The 11867-nt window shown below is 37.1% G+C and overlaps 1 protein-coding gene across 3 annotated transcripts in view; it reads right to left on the bottom strand.

Annotated features, from left to right (window-relative positions):
* Positions 1-3689: 3689 nt before the first annotated feature.
* The window catches only part of ECI2 (enoyl-CoA delta isomerase 2), a 28224-nt gene continuing 20046 nt past the window's right edge, over positions 3690-11867 (bottom strand). For all 3 annotated transcript variants that reach the window (XM_038128900.1, XM_038128902.1, XM_038128901.1), the window contains 6 exons: positions 11382-11451; positions 9909-10011; positions 8236-8356; positions 6072-6161; positions 5096-5239; positions 3690-4234 (listed from right to left, as the gene is read on the bottom strand). In XM_038128900.1, the coding sequence (XP_037984828.1) occupies positions 4079-4234; positions 5096-5239; positions 6072-6161; positions 8236-8356; positions 9909-10011; positions 11382-11451 (684 nt within the window). In that variant the 3' untranslated portion in view covers positions 3690-4078. The remainder of the gene's footprint in view (positions 4235-5095; positions 5240-6071; positions 6162-8235; positions 8357-9908; positions 10012-11381; positions 11452-11867) is intronic.

The raw sequence follows: 11867 nt of genomic DNA, 5'->3' as shown, positions 1-11867 counted from the left end.
TACCTGATCTAGTCAAAGATGTCCCTGCTCATTGCAGGGAGGTTGGAACTAGATCATCTTTAAAGGTCATTTCCAGCCCAAACTGTTCTGTAATTCCTGCAGATCCCAGTCTATGCCCTCTCACTTTGAAAACCTGATGACTGCTGTTTAGTTGAGTGTTTCAGCCAATTCTACAACCCTACAACTGTGCTTTAATTTAGATCTAATTTTCTGGGGTTGTTTATTGCAGCTGCATAGCAGAAGAGCACAAAATCCTTACTAAACTTCAAAGACATTCACCGCTGTCCACTTACACAAGCAGGTGACACTAATGAAGGAAACTAGATCAACTCGATACTGTTTGTCCTTGACAAAATGTTTTGTTTTATGTCTGTGAATTCCATTACTACTTGGAGATTTCCAAGAAATTTCTCCACTGAGTTTGTGTACTTACCTGTACCTTCTTTTACAATGGCAGACCTTGATAAAAAATGGCATTCTGTACTTGTATCACAAAAGAACTGTAAAGTCACACATTTTCAAAAGATGAGGACTAATGGAACAATATCAGAATGTCAGAAGTTGGCTTTTGTTACTCAGATGCTTTAAAAAAAGTTTTTAGATGTTCCACAGTCATCGCTTTAAATGTCAAAATGAAACAGAACAACATTCAGCAGTGCTGTGAGACAGCAAAAGTATTCCTTTGTTGCAAATTGCAGCAACTTAGATATTGTTTTGTTATTTTCTTTTAGGTATGTTGCTACAAATTCCATGGAATTTCTGTAAGTATTTTAATTCCCGATTTTTTAACCTATGCAAATATTTTACAGGTTTTTAAATTAACATTCATTTCAGTAAGTAAATAATTCCTTATTTCATATGTCCAAGTTAGGTACACTACTTTTATCTAAAAGACAAGGTAAAAATACATTTGCAATAGATATTTTACTGGTTGAAAAAAATGCAACTCTACACATCATTAGATTTTAATTAAGGTGAACACATTTTATATCCCTAATTATTGTGAGGGATACAAATTGGATATATCATTATTAGTGTATACATTCAGGGAAAACAAGGTAAGTGCTTTTTCAAAGTTCAGGCTGGAGTTCTCAATCTGCATAAATGTTTCCTATGAATTAGAATACATGGTGCACAAGAAATGTTGTTTGAAATTGAAAGTACTGACATGGTTCACGCAGTTCCAGGATCTTAACTAAATTGGAAGAGAAAGCCCAGTGACAACGAGACAACAGCCAAGCAAAACCTCCCTTTCTGCTGTATCCTACTTCATCAGTAACTAAAACCAACAATCAGACAGAGAATAAAGATTATCTACTGAAGAAATTATACTAATAATGGGGTTAATGAATTGTATATTTAGATGTCTACAAACACCTTCAGGGTGCAACAAACTAACATGCTCAAGAGAAGACTCAAGGCTTTCACTGGAACATACTGGTTTTTACCTCCCAAATGCCCTTCCTTCACTTTAATGCCACAAAAATTGACATCAATTAATAAAAACATGTTGAGAGCTTAAATTAGAAAGTACATAAATGTGATTACCTGTTGATTTTTAATTTCAGAGTGCTAACATGTCTTTACATGCATTGCTCTCCCCTGTTTAGCCCGGGTAGGTACCTATGACATGAACTACTCAATTTAACTTGATATAATGATTAAAACATTCTTTTACCTGCTCAGAACAATTTTACCTTCATTTGTCTTCTTCCAGGCATAAAACATTCATACTTTTTGATATTTTGAGTAGCTAAAGTAAGGAAAATTTTGTTCAAATATCAGAAAATTGTTCCACAATAACAAGGAACATGAAATAAAGCAAGATACCAAATTTATTTGGCCAGCAAAGTTCACCTCTGTTATGCTACACTGATGCTCAGATAACCTCAAATTTAGCAAAAGGTCCACAAGAGTCCTGCAAAAAAAGAAAACCAATTTGAGATATAGTGCATGTTAAAACACTTCCAGAAATTATTGACTTGCCTTTTTCCTTTGATCTTTTACTATATAATTTTAACACGCTACAAGCATGTAACTTTAGTTTCACTGAGCTGAACTTGGCTTTTAACATACCTCAGGTGCTGGATCTGCACGAACAAGATGGGGATTTTAGGAAGGGACAAAGGTTTTGGGCTTGCTTTTTCCTCCCCAGGTTTTTACATGCTGCATTCTAAACCAACTTCACCTACTTATGGCTAAAATGTATTGATACCAATAGATATTGACATTATGTATCTGTTATAGACAATACAGAGTGCATTTTAATGTTTGCTCACTTGCAAATCAAAGAAAAATAATGTTTGAAGAAAATTTTGCAAATGTAGACATTTTTCTTGACTTCTACAAGATTATTTAACGTGCATAATTGTCTGTAAGTACCCAGAAAAGTTTCTAGGTGCAGGAAACCTTTTAACAATGACCATAGTTTCGTTTTTTATCATAAATTCTAACCTGTTTGAAAACTTTTTATGACCTTGTTTAGATCAGAGATCTATGACATTACCTTCAGGGAAGTGTTCACATCCAGCTGGAACAATGGAGAGGCACTTCAACACAGCACAGTTGTTATGGTTATTCACTGTAAATTCAATGTCAGAAACACAAAAGCTGACTTCATAATGCAGCCTGAAAATGCTGAGTGTATCACTTATAGGCAGAGTTTTGTGAGTTCTGACAGACTTTGGATTTCTAATTGTCGGTCTCAAATGAGCTTTTAGTCAAACAGGTGTTGTATTACCAGTGACTATAATGAATATAATCAATGAATGTTGCAGGCCGAATCAGTGTAAGCTCAGAACACCCTATTTTCTGAAGCTTGGTGCTGGTATCTTGCCTTTGGTATTCATGTGGTCCATTTGATTATTTACCTGTGATTCTATACAAACACAGAGGCAGATAGTAGGTGTGTGTGTATCACTCTGCCAAGCAGGACCCGAATCCAATTGTACATTGCACCCCCAATTAGGAAAATGGGCACCATCCAACAGTGATACCTTGGAAGGGAACATTCAGGAACACTTATGTAATTCTCACAATCTAATTACAACAGATATAATTAATAAGTGGCTGTAATTCAGAAGAAATTATCCAAAGTTGCTGCTTTGTTGTATGGAGTAAATAGAAATTAAGAGATTCGTCAGACTTCATTTTTCTCAATACCAGACACCTATAAAATGTGTATAAATTACTAAAGATGCTAATTTAAAACAAACATTTTGTGAACATGAAAGTTATGAACTTTCTAAGTGATCTGCAACACTGATTTAGCTTTTCTAAAAGTTAACCAAAACCACACAGGAGTCATTCCCTAGAGGTAATGCTGATTTACTCTCATTACTCACAGAGAGCAGTGGTTTATCTCCCATTGCTGTAAGAGGTTTGCTGGCATCTACTGATCAAGGCATCCCTGTTTCTGCTGTTTCATCCATCAACAGGTTACCACGGGCTGCATTTTCCCATGAGGAAAGCAAACACGTCACACTTTTCCATAGAAAAGGAGTCATATGAAGCCATTAATGGAAAAAGACATTGGGGATTAGACCCACAAAGCTCAAAACAAACATCTTTTGAGCTGAATGTGAAGTCAAGTGAATGCTTTTTTGTAGGATTACATTAACAGGGCTCCCAGGAACTACTTGCCCTCTCACTCAGGATGTTTCACAGAAAGAATAAGAATCACCACAACAGTAATTAAATATTTCTATTTATTTTTTCATTGATACAGTATTTCCTTTCCCCCAAATAAAAAGAATAATTCATAAGATATTTATTGAAGAGCTATCAAAATGAGTGCTGTAGAATCTCTTGCTTCCTTTAGAAGACAACCTGCTTTAGTATTATTCAGAAACATCACTGATGCCTACAGAATAATGAGCCTTTTTCCCCAACCCAAACATCCATAATGGATCCAAGGCACATAACAGTGTATTAATTCTGGGAACCAGGTTTAACCTAGTACTCAGAACAGAGACATACCACATGAAAAGGTATAAGAATTACTATTTGAAGAGAAGTTTATTAATGATGAGGGCAGATTAGGCTACTTCCAGATGGTGAATTACTCTACTGGTGAAGGTCAGAGTTTTGATTTCTTCTGGAAGAAGCTGACAATAGCATTCATACATTCATCAGACAACCACCTCTCTGTCAGCACTTCACACTCTCTACTGTTTACTGCATGGAGCTTCTCCTTTTCCATACTTCGTAACAGCTGCTTGGACACTGCCAAGGACTGGAGGAGAAAGAGAGGAACATTAGGAAGGTAAGTTTTCTTTTCTACACTTTAATGCTTCAGGAAATAATACAAAACCCACACTGGAATCCTAATCCAAATGCATTAACATCAGATCTCTTAGCTTTTAGTCAACCTTTTTGCTGGAAGTATTTATTGCATTTTATTCCCCAGACTGCTTAATAAGGTGGAGAAGGTTCACAGGAAGCAAACCAGCAGTTTGCTGATAAGTGCTCATAATCAGAGTAGATGGGCAAAAGAAACAAAACCCACTGAACTGTCTGCAGTGTCAAATGCCACTCACATTACCAGCAACTGGCACAGCTGTCTCCCCCTGCCCAAAGAAACACAAGACCACCATGACTTCAGTAGTCTTGCAAATCCTAAACTAGGCAGCAGGAACACTGAGTTCAGCAAAAATTAAAGCTGAATAAAATAATAAAAGCAGTGCTTAATAAAAGCAGTGTTATCTTGAGTACCCAGAGTGCACACACTACAGTAACATTGCAGAACCAGTGGTAAGATTCTTAAATATAAAATATTGCCAAAATAAAAACATGAAAGAAGTCACCCAAGGCACTCACAGAGGCACTGCACAGGTGGATTAACCAGTTAATTTGTAAAGCTTTTCAGCCACTGCATCTCTGTTGGCAGTGCACTGTCTTAGATGCAGACAGAGTAGAAGAGAAGGATCTGATTCCCAGCAGCAGAGGGACAGATCTGTGCTTGAAGGAAAATATATTGAGCCTCATTATTTCAATTAAGGATGAAGTGAAACCAAGCAACAGGATAGGTTTGGCAGAAGAACTGGGAATGCTACAGGCTTACAAGGTGGAGAAAAAAAAAATTAAAAATACTGACATTTTTGGGGAGGCTTGCATAAGCTTCTAATCTTGCCCAAACTTCCTTCTGAAAACTGCTGTCAGGGAAGACTTCAGTCACAAGTCCCTGGGCACAGGCTTCTGCTGCAGTCAGCTTTTTATTGAAAAGCAACATTTCACTTGCCTATATAAAAAAATAAAGTGTGATTCAACAAGACACAAGACTTGAGTTATCTGACAGAGAAGCTGCATGCTTCCACATCATATTCTTTTTACTCTCTTGTTTGTTAGTATCTGCCCTCTGAACAGAACACAGAATAGATGATGATTATTATTATTGTAATTATTAAGGAACCTCCAGATATTGTCTACTTCAAAGGCCCTGCTTCAGCAAGGTACTCAGTCTCATCATCCAGGCCATAAGGAAGAGGTTAATCAAGTTTCACGTCCAGAATCAACCCTTGGGCTTCATCACTAGGGACTGGCCTACAGTTCCTACTGTTCACTAGGACTGTACACGTCTTTTTGAGCAGAGCTCCAAGGTTGCAATCTGAAATTACCTCATCATAAATGTGTTTGCTCACTTTTGCAGTGATTCCAAGATTTCTAGAACATGTACTGGAAGGCTGTGTCTCACTGAACAGACTACTCTTGGTACTTGGATGTCTATGAAGCACTTGCTCTTTATAGATTTAAACCCTGCTCAAAAAATACATTATATTAATGCATGAAATATAAGTATTTAAAAGTACCTAGATTTTTTCTGAGGGATATCAAAAGAAGCAAAAAGGATTTATGCTGTTCCAAGAAAAAAAAATTCTGCTATCTCTTCATTTTTCAGGTTTCTTCCTTTGTTTTATTATTTTTTTTCTTTTTACTATAAATTAGTTTCCTTATTTCTAGAACAGACAGAGAAATTAAGAGTATGGACAAAAGACCACACTTGCTGTCTTGGTCGGAGGATACCAACACACAAAGGTACGTGATGATCCCACAGGCGGTGCAGACATTCTTACCTTGGCTAAGCCCATAATTTTTGGAAACAGGTAAGAGGAACATCCTTCTGGGCTCTGCCCAAGTTGACTAAATGGGCTGTGAAACGTAGCCTGGAAAAGAAAAAGGATAACAAAATAAAGGAAACCTTAGATCAGAGCATGGAATTGGAATGCTAGGACTTCATTTACATTTTAAATCTTCTACTGAGACAGAGTTCACCAAACACAGCTGAACTATTGCCATAATGGCCTTCAAATACCATCTGGTAACATTGCTTCATCCTCTCAATGCACCCCAGAGCCAACTTTCCATTTCCACATCCTTGATGAAGTTACATTAATTGAATACAGCACTTAAAGAAACTAAAGTGTAAGTGCAAAACTTTTACAGAAAGGATGTTCATGCACATTTCCCTTAAATGTTATAAATACATATTCCAAATAACTTATGAGGCAAAAAGCATTTCTGCTCTTCAGAAGGCATACCAAGTTTATTCTTCTCCTGAAAAATTCAAGTCACTGAATCTTTTTTCACCAAATGTTAAGCAAATCTAAAAAGAGCCTGTGCCAGAAATGCAGCAAGGACTCATACAAAATAATACCATAATTGCAAGTTAGAACTGAACAGTGAACAATCTGTTAGAACAGAGAACAATCAACTTTGAGAAGGCTTCAATAAACTTGAAGGTAACAGGAAAATTGTCATGAAGGATAATCTAAGTGAAAGGCTAGGTTAGATCCTATAGAAATCCTCCAAGAACTGTTACCAAGGGTTCAAGCGAAAGCTGTCCCAGTGCAGGTAGGAAGGTACTAGCAGACTCTAAATAATCTGCTTGCCATGGACTTTAAACACAAATATATAGAAAGTGAAAACTATGTTAGATAATAATCATGCAACTAATATAATTAGTTTTAAACTAATTAGAGATTTTTCAAAAATACAAGGCAAAAATAAGATGCATTTATCAATGATTATATGTACAAAGTAAAAGGAAGTTCAAATATGAACTTCAAGCCATTCAAGAAAGAAGGATAATGTTAACAGGACAAAATATTTCATGCATATTTGGATTAAACTTCAACTAACTCATGGCTATAAGGAGATGATATGTTGAGGGCAAGTGACTAGACTTCTAAATAGTGTTGATAAAATTGAGAGGTATGAGTAAGAAGATACTACTGACAGACAAGTTAAAGTTTGTTGGGAACAACTTGGTATGTAGCATGTGATACACAATAGGGAAAACTGTTTTACTGGCAACTTTGCAGTAAGGGATCCAGGTGTTAGATCAGATCACAAATATGTAAATCAAATAACACAGTGGGATGTCAAATCAGAAATACAGCCTGCAGAATGTGGAGAAGTTCTTCTGCTCAATTTCACATCAGTAAGATACGAGTTGGAGCGATGTGTCCAGCTTGTACCACTATGCTTAAACAGACTCAGAGCAATTGGAAGGAGTCCTGAGGAATATGACTGCAGGCCACATGAGGAAAATCTGAACAAATGGCAGCTGTTCAGCTCAAAAAAAGGAAAAGACTCAGAAGAGAAGGTAAACCTGAGATATATCTAATAGGCTAAGTACACTGATGGCTAAGGTTATTCCAAGGGAGGATGAATATAGACTGTTCTTTAAACTGAGAAACCAGGAAAAATAGGTTCACCCTGTAGCACAGAAAGATCAGATGAGCAGGGTGAAAGAGAGAGAAGCCAACATTTTTTCTAGTAAAAAAAGAGATGTATGTGCCATAATTGACTGAATAAATCATACACATTATACAAGCATATGTCAGGAGTGACACAGTCTTCAGTGATCTGTAATTAATTACTTCATCGAGTTACTGAACTTCCGTTAGATAATGAACTTTTGCTCCCTGTTTCACACCTAAAAGGGGCCTCAAAAACATCATTTCACACCAGCTTAGAAGAAGGGCTCTTAGAAAAGAGCCTCTAAGCTGGAGTCAGTAACTTGATAAGCATAACTACAGCACGGGAAATTCCATGCATGTTAACCACTGGCTGATGCTGGTTATTAATATAGGTAGGTGTCCCTTGATGTGATATATAAAGCCTTTAGACTTTTCTGAAGTGTTCTTTTTTTTTCAGATTACCCCAAATCAAATAGTATTTAATACAGAAAGAGGCTTTAAAACTGCCTTGGGATAGGCCATGCAATATACTTACCCTGTCAGAAGCATAGACAAGGTCACACAAACCAAGGAGCGTTACACAGATTCCAATAGCTGGGCCATTTACCACTGCAATCAGTGGTTTAGGAAAATCGATAAAATGACCCACAAACTCTCTAGAGAGAAGGGAAAACAGAAGATGCAAGATGTCAGAGACACACCTCAAGTGTTTTTCATCCAATATAAACAAATTGCAAAACACGTAATTAGACACTGCATAACAAAACCCATGAGCTAGAGGGAAACTATGTAATGTATGGTTTTTGAGCATTTCAGAAATGAATTATGACAAAATAAGAACTATTTGAAACAGCTGCATTTCCTTAGCAACTAAGAATCAAACATGTACATGTCAGCAGAGCTTTCCCAGTTCCTGTGATCAAGTTATGGAAGTGTTTTCCTCTTCAGCTACAGTTGCTGAATACAGCACACTGACAAGAGCCCTCTGCCTACACATCCATCCCAACTCCACCCATGGGACAGCAATTCCCTCCACAGACTCTGTTCTGCAGTGAAGCCCCAACAGGCACCAACACTGTGATGCTACCTCAACACAGAATTCCCTAGTGCTCTTCTGCACACATTTGAGAAACAGCATTTTGTTTCACCTGACAGCTGCTTCTCCATCCAAAAGGTGCAAAACGCATTCTCAAAATAAAACATTTTCCAAAAGTGAACAGTGTTGTAAGAACTCCATTTCTCTGGCCTCTCTGTGCATTGGTTGTAGTGAAGCACTGTGCCTGTGTAATAGTAACAGCCCAACAAACACAGGCTTCTCACAAGAGCAAGGTTAAAGACCATAAAGCACACAAGACCCTGCATTGTGCTGAACACCCTACAAAACACGGCAGGCTGGAACACTTGCCAAGTACCACCCAGTAACATCTTCACAACAGGCTCACACTGCATCATTATCACTCTGAGGGGCAACTGTGATCCACAGACAGCTCACCTAACTAAAAGATGCAAAACTGAGTACTTGCAGTTCATCTTTAAAACATAAACCAAAACCACTGATTTTCTGTGTATTTTAGCTTTTTCACCAATTGCAAGTGCCTAAGGAAACAATCCAATTAGCAAGCATCTCTCAGATGCAATTATCACATACAGAAGTAAAAGAGAAGACAAGATCTGCTAAAGTAAGGGAAAAAAAAAGTGAGATGATATCCCAGATCTAGGCCTCATAAAATAAATTAATTTAACAGGTAAATTAAAACTTAAAGGCAGAACTAAGATCCCAGAATTACTGGACAATTTTCAACAAGCTCATTACATCTGTCTCTGTCCAAAGAGACAGCCAGAGAAGGTGTTCTGGCATTTCCTGCAAGTGTAGACACTGCTGGCTATCAAAAACCCCACAATTTTTTCATATACAGTTAAAACAACCTTTTTGTCATTCTACCTGTATGTACTTTGGGGACAAAACAAGGAAATCAAGTCTTTAGCATTACTGTACTTAAAAAGACTTCTAATATTAATCTATTTATTTTATACAACTAATACCACTTCCTCCCACACGATCTTTGTGTTTATGCACGTGGTGAGCCCTTAGACACAGTCACCTAAATAGATGAATCTGGGTCTCTGCTCTTGTTTTCTAACAATGTCTGCAAATTGTATTTTTCCCATTACAGTAACTTATGTACATATGAAACCGAGATGTCCTACTTGAGTAACACTGCTCCATCTTTTGCCATCTTCTCCATTTCACTAGGCTGGACATTAGTGAAATTATTCAGATCATTTCCACTACTGTAGTAGTCTCCATTTCCTGCAAAGAACACATAGGAGTAAATGCACCAATGGTTTCTGAGTAGGAAAAAGAAGAGAAGCTTTCATTTATCACATTTACAAAAGAATTTCATCCCGAGTGTCTAATAACATTAAGTAATTAGAGGGATTTTCTCAAAATATACACAATATCTTAAAGGACATCTAGGGTTTAAATGTATGTTTTGACTGTCAATTTGTTGCAAAAAACAATCAGTAAAAGCCAAAGAATGCTAGCTGTGAAATATTTGATGAGGAAAATTAATTTTCTTTTTTTTTCTGTCTCTGTCAGATGGAAAAAATATTTTATTTCTTTCCCTGCACACTTCCTTAGGGTTTTGTTATTTTTTCTGTCAATTTGCAACCATTCAAACAAATAGATGCAAGAATTTTTTTTAAACAGGACAATGGAAATGTAAGTTGATGCATCTCCCTTCACTCACCTCCAAACTGATAAAGAAATCAAAAGGAGACAGAATAACCTATTTAATATATGGCAGAGTTTCACATTTCTATGATCTATTTAGAAAAAGGCACAGCAGTCTAAGGATAAGACTGACAGCACTGCATTGACAGCACTGCACTGGAAGATGGATTCTTCAGTAAGAAACAGATAAGCTGGTGTTCAATGTATAAGTCAATTTGAGGCACCACCAAAAAAGCAAGAAGCATTTAAAAGCTGACTACTGCATGACTCAATTGCCCAAATCATCCTATGTTTCATGAGGACATTCACAGGATGGGACCTACTTTACACTGCAGTGCTCTTATTCACTGTGTGAAAAGGAACAGGAAGGTTTTGCAGAGGTGTTTGCTGTTGACTCACAGCTATTTAATGTGTTAGACTTTTCAGCTTCAGTTGTGTGAACCGTCTTTCTTATCTTGTAAGGGCTGTGGTGCACAGTCATTGCTACAGAAAGGAAATCCAGCATCCTGGGAATGGGAACCAGGTGCTGGTAAAGCAGACAGCAGAGAAGAATTTGCAAGCAATTCCCTTAGAATAAACAGGTTCAAGCCCAAATTTGCCTCGAATTTACACTACTTGGCTGCCAGCCAAAACTCAAGTTTTGGCTAATTTCCTAAAAAGACATTTTCCTGCAATGAGGACGGGCCAGCCAGGCAGCAACTCAAAAGTAATAAAGCCTTTAGGAGTATTCCACATCCATCTTCTCAGGTGAGAAAAATGTTTTGATGTAACAGCAAGCTTGCTTGAGAATTTAAAACACCAGCTTAAAGAAAATTTGCCAAAACACTTTGGAAAACCTTTAGTCATTAACAGAGGAAAGGATTTCCTCACTTAATTTTACCTTAGTCTAAACACAGGTAGGTATTTCATGTCAGTACTATACTTTGGTACAATACAAAACATACCAGTAATAACTGCTATGGTGGAATCATTTTTTCCAGCTTCTTCAAGCGCTTTGATGAGTTCTCTGTACATCTGCATAAAAGGAAAATCAACAAAGTACAAATGGGATGCTGCAAAAGAATGTAAAAATGAGATTGACACTGACAACAAGGAACTCAAGAGACAGATTAGCTATAATCCTTTTAACTACTGAAAAAATTGTCATGCACAGAAAGTTTGGTATTACATGTGAAGTACTTCAGACCATAAAGACACACGCTTGCAATACTGAAAACCTGCAGTGCAAATCTAAAGGACAAAATAAGGTCCTTTGGAAAAACAAGCACTGACGTGAAAGAGCTGATTTCAATACAGCAGTTTAAGTGGACAAAATAACATACTAAAGAATCAGCAGCAGCGGGCTGAAGACCCTGCTCTTGTATTTCTGCAGCTGTGAACCAGGATGATTGTGATGCTTCCAACAGGATGGACTTACTCATGAAGATAAC

The sequence above is a fragment of the Motacilla alba genome, chromosome 2 (assembly GCF_015832195.1).
Source record: "Motacilla alba alba isolate MOTALB_02 chromosome 2, Motacilla_alba_V1.0_pri, whole genome shotgun sequence".
In the NCBI taxonomy this organism is placed as follows: Eukaryota; Metazoa; Chordata; class Aves; order Passeriformes; family Motacillidae; genus Motacilla; species Motacilla alba.
Note: the sequence above shows the minus strand (reverse complement) of the source record. Positions and strands in the feature narration are given on the sequence as shown.